This window comes from Dasypus novemcinctus, chromosome 16 (assembly GCF_030445035.2).
Source record: "Dasypus novemcinctus isolate mDasNov1 chromosome 16, mDasNov1.1.hap2, whole genome shotgun sequence".
NCBI classification, from domain to species: Eukaryota; Metazoa; Chordata; class Mammalia; order Cingulata; family Dasypodidae; genus Dasypus; species Dasypus novemcinctus.
This window is the reverse complement of record NC_080688.1, coordinates 48,677,409-48,703,911: the sequence shown is the minus strand read 5'-3', so window position 1 is coordinate 48,703,911 and position 26,503 is coordinate 48,677,409. Positions and strand designations below refer to the sequence as shown.

The window sequence follows — 26,503 nt, the reverse complement described above, 5'->3', positions numbered from 1 at the left end:
AAATTTTAATCTCCTGAGTTGTGAGAACAGAGCATGGCAAAGCATATAAGGGCAGCAAAGCAGGTAGTTTAGATTTCTGTTAGCCTTCCAAGGAAAACCTGCAAGTAAACTGGAATACAACAGAGAGAGATTATACAGTGAAATGCTTTTGCAAACTAGGATTTAAAGAACTGGAAATCTTATTATTTTTCTCAGTCAAAATGTAAATGGATAAATTCCTATGTTTTATGTTGTAAAAATGAATTGTAAAATGTATCTGTGCTGAAAAAAAAAACTCATAAATTGTCAAACATATATATATTAGTTTAAAAAGTCCACTCATTTAAGACCACTCCTGGGCTAGAACAGATACTTTTTAGAAATAAAAATTTTTACTGATTAATCCACCTATTTTCTTGGTAGAGAGATCTCTGTATTCAAGGAGGCATGAAGATAAAGCAGCTTCACACATCAGTTTATTCATCCAGTAATGTTTACTGAAAGCCTATTAGCTACAAAATGGGGGCAAAAAATCAGTAAGGCACAAAAGTTTCACAGAAGCAGGGAATTTAATACAAAATATTAACTACAATATGACATGGTGATTGCAGAGACAGATATGTATAGTACGGTATTATAGTACTGACATGCCTTGTTTTATTAGAGAAGTTGTGAGCTTATAAAATAAGCATGCATAATGTTCAGAATTCCCATATATTACCCCTCCATCAACACCTTATATTCTTGTGGAAAATTTGTTACAGATTATGAAAAAACATGATCAGACTATTAACACTGAATATGTTCAATGCCTTTTCCAGTGCCAGTTTGCCAAGTAAAGTTGAAAATCCTAATCTTTACACATTTCAACACATACCAGTGCATATGTACAGTATTAACTCTCAATCAATAAGGATTCAATTTTCCCATTTTAAAAAATGCCTTGTTATAACCCCAGGTTTATTGCTTTTGTGTACTGGAGATTTCATCTGCTCTACTTTTAAGGCTCTAGCTCTCTCTATTTGTCTACAAATACCTACATTTGTCAGTGTATATAAGAATACAATTGTATTTGTCATACATCTGAGTATAATTACACATGCAAACTTAACTTATTACACTGGAATACTTGTATTTCCCTGAAAGGCTGAAATGGCATATTGATACAAAAGTATAAAATATTTCTAACCAACCGTTCCAGGTAAACCAAATTTTTCAGTTGCATAAAATTTTATCACAACTAGCCAAGTTAATATTTGACCAGCATTAAAAAAAAAGGCAACCATATAATAAATTTCACAATATTTATCTCCCCCTATCCTTGCATTGTATTACATTTTCATGAAGTGTCTTATTTTGTGGGGAAAAAGAAGACTGGTTCATTCAATAATTGCCAAACATTTTTGATTTGTTGATACACTTCTATTCCAATACCACTATGTGGGAAGAAAATAAGTGACTTTGGAAAGAGTGAGGCACTGAGTAAATGACGGAAAGAGAGAACACGGTCTTTTAAGGAGGAAGTGTGATAACAAGAGGACCTAAGACAGTTGAATGATTCATACTTGACAAAACTAATGAGGAGGAAGTCAAAGGAAAGAAGAGAGGAAATACAAAAAAAGAGAGAGAAAAAGAAATGAAAGAAAAGCAAAGATGAGATGAGAAAGCAAAGCCATAGAGATAAAAAAAATAATAAACCTTGAATTTGCTAAATAGTTTATAATGACAAATTTCTTCATTTCTTCATTTGCTCTGGCCATGGCTAATTGATAGGCCAAATAAACCTTATGGTTGTGGCCCCTTCGGAATTATTGTTGCAGAGCTATATTTGTAGAGTTGTTTCATGTTTGATTTAGCCCATGAGGGACTTTTTAAAAAACTTCTTGGAAAATGTGGAAAAACAAGGAACCCAGCTACTTAACATTATAAGAGAAAGCAACAGCATTGCTGAATACATAGAACTTACATTTCCTCAAATTATTGACTATTAAATAATATGGTTTCCCTCTTAATTCCTAATTCTTATTCCTTTCAATCCTTCCATTGGTATGTTTTATGTGCTGAATTATACAACATTTATCGTTTTGCTTCCATCTTCTCCACTCAACATTATTATTTTAAAGACCAGCCTGTGATTCTAGAACATATATCTAGTCCATTTCTTCTAATCACTCTATATCTTTCACAGAAAGTGAACACCACATTTTACTTAACCATTCTGCAAATGAATAGACACCTAGATCATCTGTAAAATTTAACTTCACATTGGCAACATGAAATCAATTCTTGACCACCAAAACAGAAGTAGAAAACTGATATTTCTAGCATCCTAAGATGCAAGATCTACATAACTATATTTAATTTTAAAACGTGTGGAGTAGATAAATTTAGGCATTATTTATTGTGTCTTAGCTCTAAAAACTTTCTGTAAAATCACTGTGTCCATTTGGGGAGGACTTAGGAAGTTTACAAACATCTCATTATTTTTTATTAAGAACTTGGAGACACTTTTCAAGTTACTAATGTTTGGCAATATATCATCTTAGTATATGCCTCTGCTAGAAAAATAAAACACTTTCTAGCACTGTCTGTCTATGTATAGATATAAGTATAGCTACAACCAACCTTGGAATGAGAGATCTGAATTGGAACAGAGATCATCAAAAGTTTTCTGTAAAGAAAGAGATAGTAAATAATTTAAGCTCTTGGGTCACTGTTGCAATTACTTGACTCTACACCAGGAGCACAAAGGCAGCCATAGACAATCTGGAAATGAGTGAGCATGATGTAGTTCCCATAAAATTTATTAAATAATAAAACAGGTGGTGATTGGATTGGGCTAGAGAGCCTCAGTTTGCTAGCACTGGTCTGGAATATAATTTTTTTCATACTGGGATTAAATTATTTTGTGGAGTAGACATGCCTCAGGATAAATATCTGTAAGAAAATTGCCCTAGGCATTTTAAATCTTGTTTCTGATTGAGATACAAGGTTTGGACTGCATCCCAATATGAAAGACAGTAGTAGTAGGTAGAGATGCTAAGGATCTTTTTTATTTCCCAGTAAAAGGACTATCTAACTGAGAGTAGGAAAAGAGAAAAAGTGCTAGTAATGATCTATGAGATATTATTTTGGACTACAAATTACTCTGTACTTTTCATACTTGGCACCTCTTAAACAACAGTCCTTAGTCTTTTGACCTTGCATTTACAAGGAAAAGTTACTGTGGCATATATATTTTGTTTTAATTACAAGGGATTCTTTCTTCAATAGTCATTCAGTTTATTTTGAAAGACTAATATGACTCTTTAGTGCAATCGGAAAGTAGAACATTCACATACATCATCAGTATGATGATATGATTCCCTTCCAAGATTAGGAAATTTTGGAGCCCCAGAAAAGGCATTGGATGGCATTCTGAACTGGACTCCAGTCTTAATGCTATCTTCATGTGCACCTTGGATAAGAAATTTACCTCCTGGACCTCCATCTTTTTATCGTCAGTTGAAGAATTTTCTGTACTTTGAAGGACCTGTACCAAATTGTTAATCATCTCTGGGCTGTAAGAATGACAGTGGTTGTAAAGAGGGGCTTTAATTTTCTACTGTATGCACCTCTCTAGTATTTGCATATAATATAATCAAAATGCATAATTTTATAATAAAATGGTTTTAGAAAGAAATATTTACCTTCTGATACCACATAGGAATTTACATTAAATATAAAAACATTTTAAAAATAAAGAATTTTCTACAAATATAAGGTGAGACCAAGTTAGCTGATTATATCAATGATAATGAAATATCATATATTTTAATTTTTGAAACGGTTTACTAAATTTATGCCATAATATATATCCTAGAACCCCTTATATCAGTTTTTCTCACAATTGTAATAAAGTTTCTAGGTACTCTTCTTATAGTTTCTGCAGTTATGTGGTACATTATTACTTTATGATAAACTTAGTTGATAATTCCTTAACTCTTTTCGCTGATGACCTTTTGAAGCTGCATAATTAGAATAAGTTGTGGTTACTGTATTGGAATCGGTATCCCATGGGTCAACAAGGCAGCACATTAATTCTCTGCATCACCCACTCGATGTGCAATGCCATCAGGAAAAAGATATTATTCTTTGTAATTACATAAAGAAAGGGTCTATTTAGTGTTAACTGACCTTCTGTGACTGATCAGCCTTTTCCACCAGTGAAGTAGAAATGTATATCATTAAAATGTGAGTAAATAGGGAACCTTTCTAAATCTTTAAGCTATTCAAGTCAGGAGGGGTACATGAAAAGGAAATTGTTGTTAAATCTTTCACAAAATACTATGAAAAGAATAGCAGACTTTTGAAATATATGTTAAAAATTGACTATTTGAAATATAATTATGATAATGCATAGGAATATTTAACAATATACAAGTATGTTTCTCTTTAACAACCATAAACAATATTAAAGGAAGCTATCATTAGAATAAAAATATATTTAGTATTAAATTTTAAATTTATTTATAAAGAAATAAATTTAGAAGAATTATTATTATTGTGACAAAGACTTTTATGTAGCCATCTAAATAATGAACTTTAACTTGGAGAAATCCATCAAGGATATAGATAAAGTAACACAATTTTTTTTTTAAGGAAGTACCCGGAATTAAACACAGGACCTCATATGTGGAAAGGAGGGACTCAAACACTGGGCTACACACGCTCCCCAAAAGGAATTTTTAACCTCTTTCTTAATACATAATTTGTTTCTCTAATCAGATATACCAAATACTTTTACTGAATATAGAACTATATTGACAAAATATAGTTCTATTTGATCTATTGGATCAAATAGAAATTAATAGCTTACATAAGTGAAATTTGTATTGGGCTTTTAAAGTCATTGAGTAGTTAAAGGAGAAATATCAGTCAGCAAAAAGGTAAATATCCTTTTTTTTTAAACACACACCCACAATAATCAGGTGGCTTTTATAAAAATAAAATTTAACTCATATCTACATTGCTGGGCCAGGTTTTGCTGCTGAGAACACATTCAGTGCCCTGTGCATTAAAATATCTTTAAGACTCTGTTCAAAACTGACTCCTCCTTGACATTTTGCTATAAATGATCTCTCATGGAACTGCTATCATGATTTCAATATGTCTGTAATTAATCTCCTTGTATAATGTATTACAGTGCAGTTAGGTTTGTAAATGCCTCAATTCCCTTATCAGATCGCAAGCTCCTGACCTGAAATTTTTTTATTGTCCCATGCTAGTATCAATAATGCCTGATCAAATATGTATGATGGGCAGAATAAAAATAGATAAAAGATAGATAAATAAGGAAAAAATGGGGTTAATACAAGTATTCAGGGATTCCCAGTGAATCTCTTAGTTCTCAGAGGCAATGTTTACATGCCCGTTGGTAAACTTAATGAGTAAATCAACATGGTAGGTAGCTAAGTTTGTAATCCCGTCATGGAGCTACATTAAGAGTCCTATGTATAGTCATCTATATGAAAGCTGGGGGGTGGTAGCTAAAGAAAGCATTCCTTTGGACTCTTTGGCAGGGACAGGATTGACTGGTCTGACATGGGGCAGGCTTTTATCTCACAGTGTCTTATAACTGCTGTTTGGCTCTGATAGTGTCTTCCATACTGCTTTGCGTATATATCAGTTGCTCAATAAGTATTTGCAAATAAATGAGTAAATAGCATTTTTCCAAACATGATAATATATAGTTTGAGATACATAACAACTTTATGCCAAGGACTAATTTGTTCATTTAAAATTCAGGGATGTTCTTTTAAGACATATTATCAGAGAACTCATGTTGGACAAGAGACTGGTTTCCATGGCAGCACAGACAAAGAAGTAGATCCTGGGAGAGTTAAAACAGTTATTTGTTCCTATGAGGCTTCAGGGTATCGACACATATCATTCTTCCAGATTTGCTCTTTGGAAACACTGGGGAGAATTCTTGCTTTTGATTGTAATTGGGATATAGATTTTAAGTGAGCAGCAATGTGATAATGCCTCTATGCACACAGAGGTTACTCACCCAATAGAGTATACCACGTCTGTCGTATTGTGAAAGAATTAACATGTATTTTAATCATAAACATTTGTGTTCGGTAAACTAATACCCAAGAATCAAAGGGAATGCTTTTGAGGCAAGAGTGTTCAGAAAGAGAACTGGAGTCCCCATGTCTTATTTATTCTGAAGTCTGTCCCCTATACATTCTATGAATCAGTCTTAATTCCAATACCTACCTTCATGACATCAAAGCATCACTGTCTGCAAAAGTACCAATCCAGTGCCATAAGCTAGAAGAGATATGCCACAGGCATAAATGAGGATTATGAGGATTTAATGGTATAGAACCAGTGGTGAAGTGCCTGCACATGTGTATGTACAGGATCCCATACAACTGAGACTCTGGTGTTTGAAACAAAATTATTTAGGATGCTGTGTATCACTGGAGCATTAACTATATGGATACACTTCATTGTTTACACAATGAGTAATATTTTAATGTCAAGAACATAGCAGGAAATTTAACATGAGAGTCTAATTCACAAATCATAGGTAACAATAATCTAATAATCTGAAAGTGCCAAGAAAATATTTTTCTTAACTTTGACCCCCCAACTTTTTTTTTTTTAAATATTTATTTATTTATTTAATTCCCCTCCCACCCCCTGTTGTCTGTTCTCTGTGTCTATTTGCTGCATCTTGTTTCTTTGTCCGCTCCTGTTGTCGTCAGCAGCACGGGAACTGTGGGCGGCGCCATTCCTGGGTAGGCTGCACTTTCGTTCGCGCTGGGCGGCTCTCCTTACGGGGCACACTCCTTGCGCATGGGGCTCCCCTATGCGGGGTACACCCCTGCGTGGCATATCAGCAGTGGGTGTGGGCCAGCTCCACACAGGTCTAGGAGGCCCGGGGTTTGAACCGCGGACCTCCCATGTGGTAAACGGATGCCCTAACCACTGGGCCAAGACTGTTTCCTGACTCCCCAACTTTGTTCAAATATCTACTGATCCGTGTGCCAAGACAGGTTTGATCCTGGCCACGTAAGGGCTTTCCTAAGATTTAGGTCACTGATTATTACTTCTATAAAGCCTTTTTTAACCCTAATTCTCTGCTCTATAGCATGATCCATTGTACCCCAAATACGCTTTTTTACACTTTGTTTCTCACCACTTTAGCATGTAATCCCTGGTAGACAGGGATCATATCTCATATTTAGGTTACCCATAGACTGAGTTAACTTACTAAGGGTTTGTAACTTACAAACATGTGATTGAATGAACAAACAAATGAATAAAAATCTGGATGTGAGAAAGCTCCAGAATTAAATGGATAAATACCAGCAGTACAACTTTTATTTTTTGATATTTCTGGGAGGAAGTCAATTGTTTCCGAACAGGAGGCTAAACCAAGTGTGATACAGTCTTTATAAATACATGGATATGGCAGTAACAGCCAGATAGTGCAAGTTGGAAGGAAACAAGGAGCTCCCTGCAGTAAACTATTAATAACCAAGCATCAGGAGATGACAAACAGATCATCAGAGAAGATCAACTGAGACAGCAACAGATAATTACATTAGGACAGGAGAGTTAGAATCAGGACAAAAGATGACAACTCTCTTACAATAAATAATTGGAAAGAGGATTTCATCCCTCTGGTTGGTGAAGTGGATCCAAATGCCTTTGTTAAGAGTAACTGAAAGTCCAGAGGACATATTAACATAGGTTTAATCACAGATGTCATGACTAATTTATTTTTTAAGTAGCCATGTAGGTTTCTTGCATACACACACACACACACACACACATATATACAGTGCACAGTTTTAAAGATAACAGCTTCTCCAGAATATGTGAATCAATTTTTTCTTATAATCTCCTTTGCCATTAAGTCCACCTTACATTTCAAAAAAACACTTTGAATGGATTTAGGCTTTCTTCCAGATAAGTGTCTCTGGCTGGACCAGAGTTGCATAGGCCTCAGCTTTGAAGGCCCAGATACTTGGTCCCTCCAGGTCCCATCGAGCCTAATCAAATCAGGGAATATGTAATTGTTTAGATGAAAAATCACCAGACTGATTCTATATAACAAGTATACCATTTACTGACTTAACAATAAGAAATAGATTCCCAGGGAAACAGATTCTCATTTCCTTTAGCAGCTCATTCTATGTCAACAAGCTATATGTTTAGCCAGATTATAATAAAGCAGTTTCTTGGTGGAAATGGACTATCAAAATAAGAGGATTCAGTTATTTGATTTAAATGTTCAATGATACTGGGTTCTCTGAAGAGAGCATTGCATCGTGTTCAAGAATGCTGGCTAGTGTTTATGAAGGAAGAACCTCGTTTGGTTAGGAGTGTGGGATCTGGAGCCAATCCACCCAGATGGAACGTCCAGCTCCCCAATTATTAGTCATGTAAACTTGCAAAAGATATCCAGTTATCCAGCTGCTGTGTGTTGCATAAAAATATCCCAAAACATTGTGGCATAACTATTATTTATGATAGTCATAATTCTATGTTTTGGGAATTTGGACAGGGTACAACAGGGAATGGTTTGTTTCTGTTTCATACTTTCTGGACCATCATATGGATTACTTGAAGACTGTGGGTTAGAGTGATGCTGGCTGTTGGCAGAGACCATAACTAGGTCTGCCTGCTGCAACACCTACAGGTGGCCTTCCGTATGTGGCCCAGATAACTCACAGCCCTATGGCTGTTTCCAGGGGTGAATGTCACAAAAGAGAGAACCAGACAGAGGCTGTATATCCTTTTTTTGTTTAAAATTTTATTTTTTATACCAGTGTTACAAGTTACTCAGTTAACAAAGGATAAAAACTGCAGTTAAAATAAATCAGCTGTAGTCAGTGGTTACACTCCCCCCTTATTTTTCTTCATTCTTCAGTCTTGAGGGATTTGGGACAATGTCCACTCTGACTGCTTCAGGCTGAGAAAGGACGTAGATATTATGGGACAGAGGAAAGCAATTGTTTTGCTTGCCGTTGAAGATACTCCTTTCTTTGGGAATGGAGCTGGTCCATCATCCATCATTTCCTTAGTTGTCCAGGGCAAACCCAAAGAACTGGAGAGTAGGAGTTGGCTGCATATCTGCTGCTTTTCAGGGCTCAACTGGCATATAAATAATCTGAAGGCTTAAAGTCTCTGAGAAATATACTTAAGAGGAAACTGAAAACTATAGGTTCAAATAAAAGAAATAGAAGAATCATGATTAGGAGATTATAAATGAGTATACCTATGTTATATTGGGGAAATAGATTTTCATATATTTCCAGATAGAGCCTGCTGAGGTGGTTTATTTCAGGTGGCCATGTGGCTTGCCTGTGGTGTCTGGAGGTCCCTAGGGCCATTTGGGAGCACTTTTGTTTGAGGCTTTATTTACTGTGGCAGTTTGTGAAGTCTGGCTGAGGCCTGCATACATGTAACCTGCAGAATGACCTCCTGACTCACTTTGAAATACCTTAGCCACAAAATTTCTATTTTATTTAATATTTCCCCCTTTTGATCAAGGTCGTTCTCCAAATACCTCGCTGGGAGTCTTATCCCACATCGGGGGGAAAGTACTGATTTTATTTGCAAAGTTTGGCTTAAAGAGAGGCCGTAGTTGAGTAACAAGGAGGTTTTCATGCTTTAACTATTAGATGTTAATTATAATTTGTCTTAGTTTCATTATTAGAGGAGTAAGGTTCAAGCATTAAAATCGAGGTATTGGCTTTTTAGCCTGTTTTCTTTTGTTAGGCATGGCTTATATAATCCAGAACTTTTAGTCATCTTATTTGATAAAGTAGCTGGATGTTCTTGGAGGTCAGTTGAATATTTTGTTAGCTACTGTGAAGGCTTCTATCTATGTAGAAAACATATCTAATGACAGAAAGGACACATTTATATCCTATAGAATATATAGCTCTATAATGTTCAAGATGTTCAAAAGACCTTGTCTTTTGAGACACCTAATCCTGTCCCGCCTTTACCTTATTACCAGAGTTATGTTAATTGAAAAATAGACATAATTTATATAGCATCATTCCCATGCCTATTCCCCAGTATTGATACTTAACATTGGTGTGTACCTTTGTTACAATTGATGCAAGAATGTTAAAATATAACTGTTAACTATATTCTATACTTTGCTTTAGGGGGAATTTCCCCCATATACCACCCTATTATTAATGCCTTGTACTAGTGACATGCTTTTGTTATAGATCCTGAAAGATCATTTTTATATTTATATTATTAACCACAATCCATGACCACCACAGGATTCACTGTGTTATACAATTCCATGTTTTATCCTTGGGCATTCCTTCTAGCAACATATATGACCTAAAACTTGCCCCTCTCAACCACATTCACACATATATTTCATTGTAGTTAATTGCACTCACAATATTGCACTACCATCACCTCTGTCCATTTCTATACCATTAAAATCAACCTACTATAATTATAAATTCTGCACGCATTAAGCATCAGCTCCCCATTCTCTACCCACATTCTATCTCCTGGTAACCTATATTCTATGAGTTTACTTAGCTCATATTAGTAAGATCATACAATATCTGTCTTTTCGTGTCTGGCTTATTTCACTCCACATGAGGTCCTTGAAGTTTAATCATGTTGTAGCATGAGTCATACCTTCTTACAGCTGAAAAATATTCTATCTATGCTTATACCATATTTTGTTTATCCATCCGTTGATGGGTCAATATGTCTAGCCTTGTGAAACACCATGTTTCACAAGGTAGTTTTGTAATATGCTTTAAAGTCAGGTATTGTGTGTCCTCCAACTTTGTTCTTCTTTTTCAAGATGTTTTTGGCTATTTGGGATCTTGACCATTCCAAATACATATGATAATTGGCTTTTTGGTGTCTGCAAAAAAGATTATTGGAATTTTTATAAGATTCCTAGATATCTTATTCTTAAGTCGCTATTTTTTCTTGATTTCTTTCTTGTATTACTCATTCCTAGTGTATAGAAAGACTGCTTATTTTGGGGAGTTGATCTTATATCCCATCCCTTTGCTGAACTCATTTATTAGCTCTAGTAACTTTGTTTTAGATTTTTCAGGACTTTCTAGATTTAGGATCATGTCATCTGAAAATAGTGAATGTTTTACTTCTTCCTTTCCAATTTAGACACCTTTTATTTATTTTTCTTGCCACACCACTCTAGCAAGTACCTCTAACACAATGTTGAATAAGAGTGATGACAGTGGGCATCCCGGTCTTGTTCCAGGTCATAGAGGGAAAGCTTTTAGCATTGAGGATGATGGTTTTTCATATATGCTCTTTATCTTGTCCAGGAAGTTTCTTTCTAGTCCTCCCTTTTGAAGTGTTTTTATCAAGAATGGATGCTGGATTTTGTTAAATGCCTCTTCTGCATCTATAAGGATGATCATGTGATTTTTCTCCTTTGATTCATTTATGTCGTATATCATTTTAATGGATTATCTTGTGTGGAACCACCCTTGCATTTCTGGGATAAAACCCACTTGACCAAAGAGTATAATTCATTTAATTTGATGTTGGATTCAGTTTGCAAGTTTTTTTTTTTTTAGGATTTTTGCATATAAATTCATTAAGAAAAATTGCATTGTAATTTTCTTTTCTTGTAGCATTTTTATCTGGCTTTGGTATTAGAGTGATGTTGGCTTCATAGAGTGAGTTAGGTAATGCTCCTTCCTCTTCAATTTTCTGGAAGAGTTTAAGCAGGATTGGTATTTATTTTTGGAATGATTGGTAAATTTACCTGTGAAGCCATCTAGTTCTGGGCTTTTCTTTTTTGGGAGGTTTTTTTTTTTTTTAATTGATTTTGTAAAAATATTACATTAAAAAAATATATGAGGACCCCTTCAACCCCACCACCCCCACCCCACCACTCCCCGCCCCCAGCATTGGGAGGTTTTTAATGACTGTTTCAATCTCTTTACCAGTGATCAGTCTGTACAAGTCTTCTATTTCTTCTAGAGTCCATGTAAGTTGTTTGTGTGTTTCTAGGAATTCATCCGTTTCTTTTAAGTTGTCTGAATTGTTGGCATATAGTTGTTCATAGTGTCCTTTTATAATCCTTTTTATTTCTGTTCAATTAGTGGCAATGTCCCCTCTCTTGTCTCTGATTGTATTTATTTGCATCTCCCTTTTTTCTTTGTTATATAGCTAAGAGTTTGGCAATTTTATTATTAATCTTCTCAAAGAACCAGCTGTGGTATTGTTAATTCTCTGAATTGTTTTTTTTTTTTTTTTAATTCTCAATTTCACTTATTTCTGCTTTAATCTTTGTTATTTCTTTCCTAATGCTTGCTTTGGGATTAGTTTGCTGTTCTTTTTCTAGATCCTCCAGGTGTGCAGTTAGTTATTTGATTTTGGCTCTTTCTTCTTTTTTAATGCAGGCATTTAAGGCTATAAATTTCCCTCACAGCACTGCCTACACTACATCCCATAAGTTTTGCTATGTTCTGTTTTCATGTTCATTTACCGTGAGATATTTACTGATTTCTCTTGCCATTTCTTCTTTGACCCATTATTGTATAAGAGTGTATTGTTTAAATTCCGTCTATTTATGAATTTTCCAGTTCTCTGCCCATTACTCATTTCCGGCTTCTTTCTGTTGTAGTCAAGTAAGTGCTTTGTATAATTCCAATCTTTATTTTATTTTATTTCTCTCCCCTATCCTCCCACCCCCATTGTCTGCTCTCTGTGTCCATTCGCTGTGTGTTATTCTGTGTCCACTTTTATTCTTGTCAGTGGCACTGGGAAACTGTGTCTCTTTTTGTTGCATCATCTTGCTGCGTCAGCTCTCCATGTGTGAGGCACCAATCCTGGGCAGGCTGCATTTTTTTTGTGTGCTGGGTGGCTCTCCTTATGGGGCAGACTCCTTGTGTGAGGGGCTCTCCTATGCAGGGGACACCCCTACGTGGCACAGCACTCCTTACCCACATCAGCACTGCTCATAGGCCAGCTCATCATATGGTTTGAACCCTGGACCTCCGTTGTGGTAGGTGGATGTTCTATCTGTTGACCCAAATCTGCTTCCCATCAATCTTTCTAAATTCACTGAGACTTGTTCTGTGGCCTCATATGGTCTACCATAGAGAATGATCCATGAGCACTCAAGAAGAGTGTATATCCTGCTGTTTGGGTGTGCAATGTTCTATATATGTCTATTAGGTCAATTCATTTATTGTATTATTCAAAATCTCTGTTTCCTCCTTTTTTAAAGAAGTTGTTTTGTTTTGTTTTGTTTTTTATTTATTTCTCTCCCCTTCCCTCACCCCCTCCCCCCGCAGTTGTCTGTTCTCTGTGTCCATTCACTCTGTGTTCTTCTGTGTCCACTTCTGTTCTTGTCAGTGGCACTGGGAATCTGTCTCTTTTTGTTGAGTCATCTTGCTGCATCAGCTCTCCGTGTGTGTGTGGTGCCACTCCTAGCCAGGCTGAACTTTCTTTCATGCTGTGCAGCTCTCCTTACAGGGTGCACTCCTTGTGCGTGGGGCTCCCCTATGCAAGGGACCCATGCATGGCAAGGCTCTCCTTGTGTACATCAGCACTGTGGTGGGCCAGCTCCATATGGGTCAAGGAGGCCCTGGGTTTGAACCATGGCCCTCCCATGTGGTAGGCGGGCGCTCTATCCATTGAGCCAAGTCCACTTCTCTCTATTTCCTGATCCTTTGTTTCAGTGTTCTATATATTGCCAGAGCGATATATTGAAGTCCACCTCTATTATTATTTTAGAGGTGCCTATTTCTCCCCTCAATTTGTCAGTATTTGCCTCATGTATTTTAGTGCACCCTGGCTAGGTGCATAAATATTTATGATTGCTATTTCTTTCTGGTAGATTGCCCCTTTTATTAATATATAGTGTCCTTCTTTGTCTCTTACAACAGTTTTGCATTTAAAGTCTATTTTGTCTGATATTAGTATAGCTACCCTAGCTCTTTTTTTGGTTTCTGTTTGTGTGAAATATCATTTTCCAACCTTTCACTTTCAACCTATTTGTGTCCTTGGATCTAATGTGAGTCTCTTATAGACAGCATATGGATGGATCATATTTTTTTATCCATTCTGCCAATTTGTGTCTCTTAATTTGGAAGTTTAATCCATTAACATTCAGTGTTATTACTATAAACATTAAAATGTTTATTAGTTATTAGAATATTATCTTATTCTAAATCTTATTGTCATTGTCATCAAGCTAAATGTAACCCAATGCAATGATTCCTGGAGTGGAGATGGAAGGGCTACCAGAATTAGAGAGGTCAAAATTATGGGTTTCTTGGTAGGCACTGGCCATGTTTTATTTTTTACTTTCATGTTTACAGCCTCTTTAGAGTGTCATATTCTTTCTTTTTTCTTTTTCTTTCTTTTTTTTCTTTCTTTTTTAAGCTATATTACTACCTTACATGCAATCACAATAAAGCTGTGCTGTTCTGGATAGTATTCTTTCCCATTGAGGTGATTGTGCAAGTCTCAGTTCTTATCGTGTGTGTGTGGAGTCAGAAGTCAGTGCTCATGTTCAGCCTTATTTCCAAGTTCTTATGCTCTATGTTTTCATCCAAAAAGGATCCAGTCTCTTTGACTGGAATTCTCTATTCCTCACTTTCCCAGTGAGAAAGGGAAGGAGAAGGTGAAAAAAAGGTAAGCTAAACTGAAAATGAAAAAATTCCTAAGATAAAATCCATGACTTAAAGAATAAAATGATGTGGGGGGGGGGGTGGAGGGGGCGGGAAATGGAGAACTATTTGGATATTTTGGGGTCTCAATCTGCCTTTATTTTTCAGCATTTTTTGGTGACAGAGGAGGAAGCTAGGTTTTCGTTTAGTAATAGTTTCTCAATGTTTTTGGCATCAGAGGCTGCTTAGGTAACCCAAGAAAAATGCTGGGTACAGTGTCAAGGGGTTCCCATAATTTGTGAAAATCAGTAGTGCACCCCAGATAAAGAACCCTTCTAAGCCTGGACAAAGTGGTATTTTTCTAGAATAGTGTTCAGTACAAATTGTGTCAATTTTCTTTATATACTACAATAAGATCTTCACCTCTCAAACAGTGAAATAGTATAAATGACTGTGCTTCATTATAATAGGTGGCTGTTATATAATAGAATTTGACCAAAAAATGTGTGTTTCTAAAGTGCTAAATATATATATTTTCTAACTCATAATCTGTGTATACATTTAGTCATTCATTCATTCATTCATTCAAGAGTTTTCTGAGAACCTATCAACCTACTTAAGTAGACACTGTTTTGTGTAACATGTCTTAGTGAGGAACAGAACATAATCTAATCTTTGTACAGCCCTTTATAAACATAATCTTTATTTTCTAATATAGTATTAGAACAAGAAATGACAATGTCCTCAAAATATCAAAGTTTAACAAGTAATTTAAGATAACAGATAACCATAATATGGAAGCTAATGAAGGTTACTCACTATGTCTCTTCTCTTAATCAATCAAGCTATATTCCCAATATTTCATCATCATAAAAAGCATTAATAATTGAACTTAAATATATAACAGTAAGTGTAGCTTTAACAAAGTGTTATATTTATTTAGACCTTTTGTGTGAATTTAATAAAAATGTAAAACAAAAGGAAATGCAAAAGATTCAGAATTCTCATTCTATTTATATATTTGTGTGATTTTTAAAAAAAATCTTTCCTACTAAACCTTAGGTTCCTTGAAACTCATCATTAAACTTGGAGTCTAGCATACAGTTGTTACTAAATAAATAGTGTTGAATAAATAACTGAAAGAACAAATGGATTAATAAATGAAATGATATTGTAAATCTACTCAGAGTGCTATTATTTTAACATATAGGGGTTATGATTAAAAAATATTTTTTAATGGTATTTTCAAGTTCACATTTAGCCAACACCATCAGTAGAAAGATATGCCAGTGTGCCAATGGGTAAGATTCAGCTGGATTTGAATTTCAAAGCTCTTGAAAGTCATTTTATTTCTCATGTTAGTTCCTTATTTTTTTGTGTGTTCTCAGCCTTGTATCACACTCCTCAGCCCCAGTTTTGTGCCCTTATTAAATGTCTTCCACAGTTTATCTTTTATAAGCTATTTAATTTCCAGTTGTGATAGCATTATTTCCTCCCAGACCTTATTGGACCAATAATTACATCCCCCTTTGTTTCATTTGCATGTTTCAATGCCATTGGTTAAAAGTAAGTGAGTCAGAGTTGAGATGGGACCACAATTATTAAAAAAACTCTTTTTCAGTATCAACAGAATACCATTACTTAAAATATAAAAACTTAAACTTCATTGCCCATCTGAAGGTCACTGACTTTCAGGAGTATGTAGTGATAGGCAACACATTCCTTACTGGAAAACAATAATGTAAAATAATATGACTGATGTAACAGAGTTTTGAGTATCAACTATACAATTTGATATCTTCGTATCTATTCCAATTATGGCTTATAAAAGAGGTAAAAACTGTTGTCATCCAGAAATGGAAAGTATTTGCATTTGGAAAGAAAAGCACATATAACATAGTGAGCAAAATGTACATTACCAAATATACCCCCGATTAAATTCCAAAAGTATGTTTGATGCAAATTCCACAATTTCTGTAGCATTCCTCTTAAATTAAATTTTTGTAGTAACCACCTAAGGCTTGAAAGAGAAGTAACTAAAACATTGGATATCAAGGTCGTACTTAAGTTAAAAAAAATTCAAAATTATTCCTCCCTCCTCCCCCATTAGAACATTTAGGTGATTATAGGCAAATCTACTAGATAGAAATTTCTAAACTATTATGCCAGAATTATGACAGGACATTTAAAATGTTTCTCATTTCATGATTTTTGCTTTTTAACAGCTATAAAATACTTTTAATCATTAGAGATCAATATGGATAATAGACTTTCATGAGAAATATGTTTGTTAACCTTAGTAAATCTTCAAAGGTGTAAATACAGAAATATTTGTACAGGTGTGTTTCTGCTGAATTACATTTCCTCTGTGTACTTTGTCATACTACAATATATTTTTAACTAATTATGCTAAAGGTTTGATGTGATGATAATTTTGTGACCACTTTAACTACACAATTTAATCATAATCATTATTAATCATTAATCTGAATTTGTGTGTTTTGAAACCTTTGTTGTTATAAACATTGGAATGAATAAATATTTTTTTAGGATACATTTCTGTGAGTAGAATGGCTGGATTAACAGATTTGAAACTATATAAGGCTGTTTAAAAATTCCATGTTTTCTGAAGCAGCCACAGAATTGAGAATTTTCTTTGGTAGAAATGTACAGAGAATTAGCAAGTAAACTGAATTCATACTTCTAATTAAAAATTATAGGTTTTTCCCCGTTTGCCAGTGGATAATGTTGTAAAAAAATGTTTTAACATGTTTGCATCAGATTTAACATATGTTTATTTGATCATGGGGGTGTTATAAAGTTCTCAGCTGTTCATAGAATCAGATTTAACCTTTAATATAGTAAAATATACTAATAACAAGTAATGGCTCTGGGTGCTTCTAGATGTTGCATTTTCTGTTCTTGATCTTTTATTCATCTCTCCTCTATGTTTTGAAAGTTTTTTATGAGTGCTGCTAACATTCTGAACATCAAGGAGACTGAGTCTTAATCTCTCGAATATCTTTTACCTATTTGAGCACAGAAGCTTGAAGAAAGGAAAAGGGTGCATGAAAATGGAAGAAGTTTCCGAGTACTGGGTACTTCCCTAGGCATGATAGAGGGAAGTCCGGGAAAGGAGCAGTGGAAAGAAGTGAAGCAAAAGAAAGTGCGATAGACTTTTATGACTCACATAGCAATGTATAAAAAACAAAAACAAAACAAAAAACTTCATCAAGAAAGAAAAATTTTAAATCTAAGGAGGGTATTGGGAAACATTTTAAATTGTTTTGATGTTTTTCTACAGTCTATAATAAAACAACTTTTAGCTAATTCTAAATATGTAAAAATTAAAATAAATTTATTTTAATTATTAATAATATATATGTATTTATCTTCTAGAAAACACATGAAGATTCACTAAAAGAAAATCTGCGTTTAGCTCAAGAGTATCAGAAGACACAGGATGATTTCTTAACAGAAAAGGACAATTATTTCAATATGTATGATAGACAGTTATCACTTGAAGCTTCACTTAGAGATAAGAAACAGGTATTGGTTTTTCTTATTTTGTTTTTATAAAATAATGTGTTTTTTTTGACATAAGTACTACAAAAGGTAAAAAGTGGTCAGTCATGGCTCTGTAATATGATGGTGGACCTTACATGTCACAAATAGCATGTTTTCTTTTTTTTGCAATATTGTGTATTCGCTTTAAAAAACTTCTGAAATTCAATTTTGAAAGAATAATTGATAAATTAAAGCCTTAGTTCTTAATCCATCATTTTTTAAAGATTTATTTACTTAATTTTTTTGTATTTTATTTTTATTTATTCCTCCCCCCACCTACCGCCCGATGGTTCTCTCATCTGCCAGCTCATTGTTTGCCTTCTCCAGGAGGCACAATCAATCATTTTTTACTGATTTTAGTCATGGTAATCTGCAATACCAAATTTTTGTGGTTTGTGGATTGGAATATATTATCATATACTTCAAATTTCATTTCTAAGTATAGGTGACTTACTTCCCATGCTAGACCTCTAAATCTTCCTCTTAAGTGTGGGGTAACAAATTTTGGTTTCTATTTTCTTATTATATAGATATGGGGACCAATTAGAAACTTGGGGAAATATCTGACATTCACTGGTTATTGGAAATCACTGGAAATTCTGAAGATATTTTTGTAAAATCTTCCATAATGTTAAAAGTAGAAAAGTAAAACACACAATATGTTATGAATTAGGAAGAAAGAAAGCTCCATTACTAGAGCATTAAGATATAGCCACTTCCTTTATATTCTTCTTCCAATACTCAGAAGAAAAATTATTGGCTTTCAAATCTTTTTTCTCTCCCAGAATTTAAATTTCAGAAAATAAAGGAATGATTATTTTTTAACAGTTCCCCTAGTCTAAGAGTCAGTAGGCTACTGATGAGTACTTTCTTCTATTTGTATGCTCCGTATGGTTGTACTATGGCTTAGGAATTTGAAGTTCCAGTACTCTACGTATGCTTCATTATTGTGGACTAATGGCAAGGCAGAAGCCTGGGACTTGAGTGCAAACTCTACCAATTGCTAGTTCAGTTATTTACCCTTTCTGACCTTAGGTTTCTCATCTATAAACTAACATTTGCTTCATAGGGTAATTATTATGTAATTTTAAAATGTACCCATAAATTACCTGGAAGTTAAAGACATGCATGCAACTCTAAATACTGTTATGCTCCTCTAATGGGCTACTTATCAGCTACCCTTATTTTACACCCATCTACTCTCTTATTAGTTAAATCTTCTGAATGCCTTGGGGGAGAGAAGGATCTATTTTTCCCTTAAAAATGTTATTGAAATAATGGCAAGATAATGGTAGATCAAGAATTAAATGTGTTCTGGAAAATTGAGAATGCAACTATCTGCCAAAATCATAGTGCCCTCTGACCATTGTATGGGATTCAAAGGACATCAAGGTATCCATGGAGCATTTGTTCAAATCACTTCATGCATTTGACATTGTTATTGAAGTTAAACATGTTCTATTTGTTCTGAAAGTGGGAAAGAAAAACATAATCAATGGCTATATTGCATTTCCTTTTCTAATCAGGGGAAAAGAAAACTAAATTTCATGTACACATGTTAACTGTACGGAATCTTTTGGTTGCACAGGACAAATATTTTAGATACCTATATAAATATGAAGAACTCATGCCTTTGAGAGGGAGCCCTAAAGTAATATTTCCATAGTATAAATGTAAGAACAAAATTGTGTTGATCTCGTTTTCGGAATTAGAGTAAATCTTGATGCAAGATACAAGGAAAAAGACCTTGGTATGAACAGACAGAAAATGAGGCTAGAAGATTGGGTTTATGTTTGTGATCTCTCAAACAGATCATTTTTAGCACACCTCTTTCAGGGAAACTTTCAAAGATTTATTTGTACTTCCAATCATTTTTCATTTTCATCCTTCAGCGGTGGAGGTCATTAAGTGCAGGCTGCCCTTGTCAGTGTCATGTAGGATCAATTTGCTGCAATGGACAGAGAGGCCTTATTGATGCTGTTAAATCTGTCAGTGAGAAATCGTGTGTCATTAGTGTCTAATGCACTGCTTACAGGATGGAATTTGACCATCAAAATTGAGAAAACCCTTTAATATTTTAGCCCATTTCCTTGCAGCACTTCCCATATAAGCAGGATTTTATCCTTTGACCAGTTTAGTTTTAGGTACACTAAAGCACCATTCAACCTCTGATTCCCTTGCCAAATTCCCTTGTCAGATAAAATGAATCTCACTTTTAGAAATTTTGCATATCTTTTTCCTGTTTTAGATTGATTTTATCACTTCAGATCATGCAGCATGGTAAATATATTTTAAGTTTTGTGCCTCTTAGAGACTATTATTCTATCAACACAAATTATACATTTTCATATTTCCGTGTATTTTAAGCCAGGAGTATAATGGAATGGAGAAGTCAAACAAATTAAATATTAAAAATAATGTCCCCTTCCTCAACATAATTTTGGATACACAGTACTCAAATGTAGAATGTTACAGTCCTTGTCTTTTGGTGATAAATTACATGTGCTTTATTTCATGTGCTTCCTGATACTTTCCAGTACTTATTAAATTTGGGGCAATGGATATATGCCACTTTAAAATCCAGAAAGAGACAGAAACAATTATATAAAACTATTTTTGCCCTGTTCACAAGTAATCAAAGAATAGAATCCAGTCTAAATCCTCTCAGACCTCAAAATTTAAAATAACACTCAAAGTGAATGAAGAAAAAATCTGGAAAACAAGCTTTAATTTTATATGTAGATAGAAATGTTCATAAAAATCAAATCTTTTTAAAAACATATTTTCTCTTAAAAATATCTGTGGAGATTTTTATTAAATCACCATGCTTTTGTTCTAAGTGCCATCTTGTTTTAAGTGCCATCTCTTGCTCTACAGGCCTGCAGAGAAAGGTAAGTTAATCAAGCATACAATCTTTGATGTGTTCCCTTGAATGAAAACCAGACCTCTTCCAAAACTGGTTAAAGTGTATTCTTAACTCTTTTGTAAAACCATTTGTAAAGCTTAATGCTTGCCTACTCCAAATCCTACCGCTTTCAAATTAAGGGAAGAAAAATTATTACAGAATCAGTCACCGTTTAAAAAACAGTATGTAGCAGGCATCTGTGCTATGCAATTTACAAACATTATCTTTGTAATGCCCCTCTATAATCCTGGGAGATTTTCTATTATCATCATTATCATCCCCAATATAAAATGTGGAAACTGAGATTAAGCGTGTCACAAGATCACAGGTAGAAAAAAACTGGCTCAGATGGGAATCAAGCCCAGTTCTTTCTAACATCCAACCCATTTTATAACTATAGCACTGCCTCTCTATTATAACATTACTAAATAATGCTGTGCATGTTCTCATCAGATTTTCTAAAGCATGTAAAAACCACATATATGATACATGCTGTTTTTAGTGTCCAACTGTAACCAATTGTTTGATTCATTGATTCCCTTTTTTTTTCCCCTTCTAATTTCCTAATTATAGCTATTTTTGCAATGGTTATATTTAATTATAAGCTGTTTCATTTCAGCAGTGATTATAGATAAGATTCGTAAGTTTATATGGTAAAAGTTTTGAACTAGAAATGGCCTTAGAAATTTGAACAATCTCATTAAAATTATTTTACAGATAGTATGGAGCCAGAGCCATTCACATATACAGCTGATCAGAAACAAAGCTGGCTTAGGACAGTTTTCTTTAACCCTGTCATTTCCAACACACTATAGCTAAACATGTACTTTGGTGTTTTTCCAGAGGTTTGAGTATGCTAACACATTGTTTAGGGGACCCGTGGACCAATAACTGAGATGTAATTAGAGTAACCACCATGGATGTGTTCTGATTGGAGCATTATCTTCAAGTGACCTGGGCTTGTAAAGAAATCATGTAGGAACATGAATCAGAGAATTAATCTGGAGCAAAGTACCCTAGGTTCTAGGGTACACTTCTGGGCTTCAAACACTATTCATTCAAAATGAATTATTAACCACCCATTGTACTAACAATAACACAATAGAGGGCACAGGATAAACAAGCTCATCTCTGCTTTCACATTGAAGGCTATGATTCCCGGATTCTCTCCTAGAATATAGTATAGAAATAGTGCTTTATTGCATCCTCCTCTCTTCTCCCCAGCAAGAGAAGAACCATGGAATTTTGTTATTTAATAAATATTTCCTAAGTCTCATTGGACAAACGTTCCATCTTAAATTCTGAAAAATTGAAATCTATAGACTTCATCAGCATATTTACTACTGTCTCCTTCATCAGTTTTCAAATATGTCTTCCTCTAATACTTTAGATTGACTTAATGAGGAGACAAAGTCAATTCTAGCAAGAAACAAATTCTTTTTCTAAAGAAATGCAGAGGTTTTTGGTTTGCATTTTTATTTGTGCATATATTAAAATTGTAAATTGGGTGGTGAATTCTATGTGCTTATTTCAGTTAAGAAAGAAATACATTTCTTTGCTAAGAAAACCATACAATTTTTCAACATTTTTTTTGGCCTACAATAGCTATTTGAAGACCCTGTCAGTACTTTGTCTCTGTCTCTTAGAACACACAGACATACACACTTACACACCTCCTACCTCTGTTTCTTAGAACATATACATACACACACAGACGCACACATTTGTTCTAAAAGAATTACCATACTTCATAGAATGATAAGCTTGCATTAAACTCCGCTTTCCCATCTCTCTGAAGAGCTCTGTCAAGAGACTGTGGAACAGCTTTAGTTATTCCTGAGACTTGAGTGGGCAGCTAGCAGTCTATGGTGTTATCATAATGAATCTTCCTTCCATTGTTGAAATCTAAGAAGGACACGCAAAAGCTATATATATTTAGAAATGAAAACTTGGCTTAAATTAAACCAATTCTTCAGCCCACTACCAGTTTTGAGCGAATTGTAGACATAAATTCTTTTATGCAACTTTGAGAAAATCTTCAAGTGAAGTTGAATAGCAATGAATAAGTTTTTGATGTTAGAAACAATTGGAAAGTGATTTATAGGGTATGATGGGATATCTGGTCTATCAAAGACACTCAAGGTAAAAACACTTCAAACACATTTATAATATATATCAGTGGTCCTCAAATGGATGCTATTTTGTCCCCAAGGGGATACCTGGATACCTGGCAGTGCCTGGAGACATTTTTGGTTATCATACCTTGGTGGGGAAGTGCTACTGGCATCTAGTGGGCAGAAGCTAGGGATGTTGCTAAACATCCTACAATGCACAAGGCAGACCCCCACAACGAAGAATTTTCTGATCTAAAAGGTCAATAATGCTGAGATTAAGAAACCCTGCCATAGATATAGGTATAGGTGTAGGTATAGGTGTAGGTATAGGTATAGATGAGTTAGAGATATCATTATATATATGTATGCATTCATAGGAAATATTGGCTACTATAACTCTTTGTTAAAATTTAAGCATTTTCATATTAAAGACTGAGAAATCTCATTTTAAGAAACCTGTAAACTCTGCAGACCCTGAATTTCCTATTTTCCCTGGATATCTTAACCATTTTTCCTGGGAAAACAATTTACCACTGATGGACTTAGTATTTAATGATTTAAATCCTAGAAAACAATATCTTATGTAAAAATAAGAGAATTCAAATCTTAAATCCTATAGTCTGGAAATTTTGCTTACATATAACTTTAATAAAGAAGTAAATAGAGTGCTCTTTATACTGCCTGTAAAGCCATAGAAAACCTTGGAATATTTTCATTTAAATAGGTTATGCTTTTTGGAATCCAGGCTGATTCAGAACCCTGGCTTATTTTTTTCACACCATAGTTTAGCTGTAAAAGGAAATAATCCTATATCTATTAGTCGAAATTCATTTAAAAATTACAATAAGACAAGTAAAATTGTTCATTGTATGCACCTCTTATGATAGTAAGGTGTATTTTCTTCCTAAGCTTAGTTAATACATGACTTACAGCCACAATCAATTTGCAATTCTGGTAGTGTAAGTATAATGATTTTTTTAGTTGTTGAACTACACATATGCATCACACTGACGTAAATATTTGAAAAACTGCTCTTGTGATTATCTTTACCCAGATCTGCAGAGCTGTATCTTTTTTTTTTCTTTATTAGAAAGGTTGTGGGCTTACAGAACAATCATGCATAAAATACAGTATTCCTGTATATCACCCTATTACTAACACCTTGCTTGGTGAGAAATAATTTGTTACAATTGATGAGAGCATATTTAGTTTTATAATTGTACTATTTGCATAGTCTATGGTGTAACTTAGGGTTTACTGTGTAGTGTAGTTCCATGGATTTCTAAAAATTCTTATTCTTTTTACCATATATACATTCTAGCATTTCCCCTTTTAATCACATTCAGATATATATTTCAGTGCTGTTAATTGAGTTCAAAATGTTGTGCTACCATCACCATCATCCATTACCAAAACATTTCCATCAATTCCTCTAGGATCCCTGTACATTCGTCTTACCTTCCCACTAAGTATAGGGAAGAGCTGTATCTTATAATCATTTGATAAAGTAAACATTAACATGGAAAGTGCAAATTCATATGATAAAGTTTTCTTTAGTCATTTGCTTTTTCTTTAGAGTTTTGTGAAGATGGGGTAAAGTATCTATGTACAATTTATTTAATGCCTCTGATCATCTGCAAAATGGGAATATTACTGTCTCCCTAGCAAGATTATTGTAAAAAAATTATAGTCATAGTTAACATTTTTGAAGCACTTTCTATATGCTAGGCACTTTGCTCTTATATATGTAATCTTATTTAATCTCTTCAGCAGCCCTATGAAGCATAAATGTATATTTTAAATATAAAGGACCCAGGAAATTTTTTTACAAACTGTATATTCTATATATAGAAAATAAGGCTGTTATTATTATTACCTTTTAGAAAAATATATGTCCCTTAGTTCTTATGCCAAATCTTGGTGTAGCTCTACTATTATAAAATGAGCTTCTAGTCTATACTAGGTATTAAATAGTTGATGCAATCTGGGAACATGAGATGAATTATAAGGAGAGAGAACAGGTGTGCAGATAATAGTAACATTATGATAATCAGTTCGGAAGTATTCAGGTTCTATAAGGAACAGAACAATCAGGGCAAACACATAATTAGCCAGGTAAAGCTAAAAGGAGGTTATAAAAGAATATATATAGAGAGAAAGAGAGAGATACACACACATAAACATATTTATGAGAAGACATGAGGAACAGAGTTAGCAGTGACAACTGAGTTGGGGGGAGTTATGCTCAAATCTTACACTAGCAAACACCAATTAGTACTTTTTAAAAATTCCATGTATCATAATTACAACAATCAAAAATTTCATAGAAAATAACGTAACACAAATTATTATTAGAACTGTAGCAGGTGACATGGCAATACTCCCTCTTTTAATTTGTTGGGAACTGATATCTTCACTTTGCAATATTTAAAACAATTCCAAAGAAACTTAAGGAGTATTTTTGGGGAAACTGATAAAATAATTTCATGTTGAAACATGAAAACAGACAAGAAAATTCTGAAAAAAATAACGAGGAAATGCTTGTTCTAACTTGTACCGAAACAAATAATGCTACAATAAGCTCTAACATGTTGTGAAAATGGCAGAAAGTTCAATTATGTCATATAGAAATGTCCTAAAGTGCAAAACAATTTCTTACATAAAATGTGGAAATGCAAATAAATCGGTACACAATATTTTTAGCAAAATGGTGCAGGACCTTCTGTATATTTTTTGGGGAGAGAAGTAAATTTATCTTATGATGCCATGCTAAAAAATACAAATGAATTAAAGAATTAAAAATAAAACGTAGTTGATTATTTGATCTCGGGATGGAGAAAAATCTTATCAGCATAATGCAAGGGAAGGAATTGTAAAGCAATGCACCTATAAATTTGCTGACATGAAAATTTAAATGTCTATAAGTTAAAAATTCCATAAGCCTAAGTTAAAGTTTAATAATATGGAAAAATAGTTTCAACATATGTGACAAATATGAAGTTTATTTTTTGTCACATGGGATGCTATTCTAAAATCATTTAGAAGAACAGTTCTTTAACAGAAAAGTAGAAAAGGTATTCAAACAGGTATTGTCTTGGTATGAGTAAACTTCACTGAATATTTAAAGAAATACAAAACTATTGATAAATAAAATGGGGTGGGGGTAAGCATCCTTAGTAGTATTCAAGGAAATATAAATTAAACATGGTAACATTTCCCCCACCAGCTTAGCACAATATTTTTTAAATGATAATATCTAGTTTTGGCCTGGACTGCTGAAAGTATGC

The 26,503-nt window shown here is 34.1% G+C and overlaps 1 protein-coding gene across 1 annotated transcript in view; it reads left to right on the top strand.

The window, feature by feature from the left end:
• CCDC178 (coiled-coil domain containing 178) overlaps nt 1-26,503 on the top strand; it is a 530,711-nt gene that overhangs the window by 365,700 nt on the left and 138,508 nt on the right. Inside the window, exon 20 of the mRNA XM_004479016.3 lies at nt 18,030-18,179. Within this exon, the coding sequence (XP_004479073.2) occupies nt 18,030-18,179 (150 nt within the window). The remainder of the gene's footprint in view (nt 1-18,029; nt 18,180-26,503) is intronic.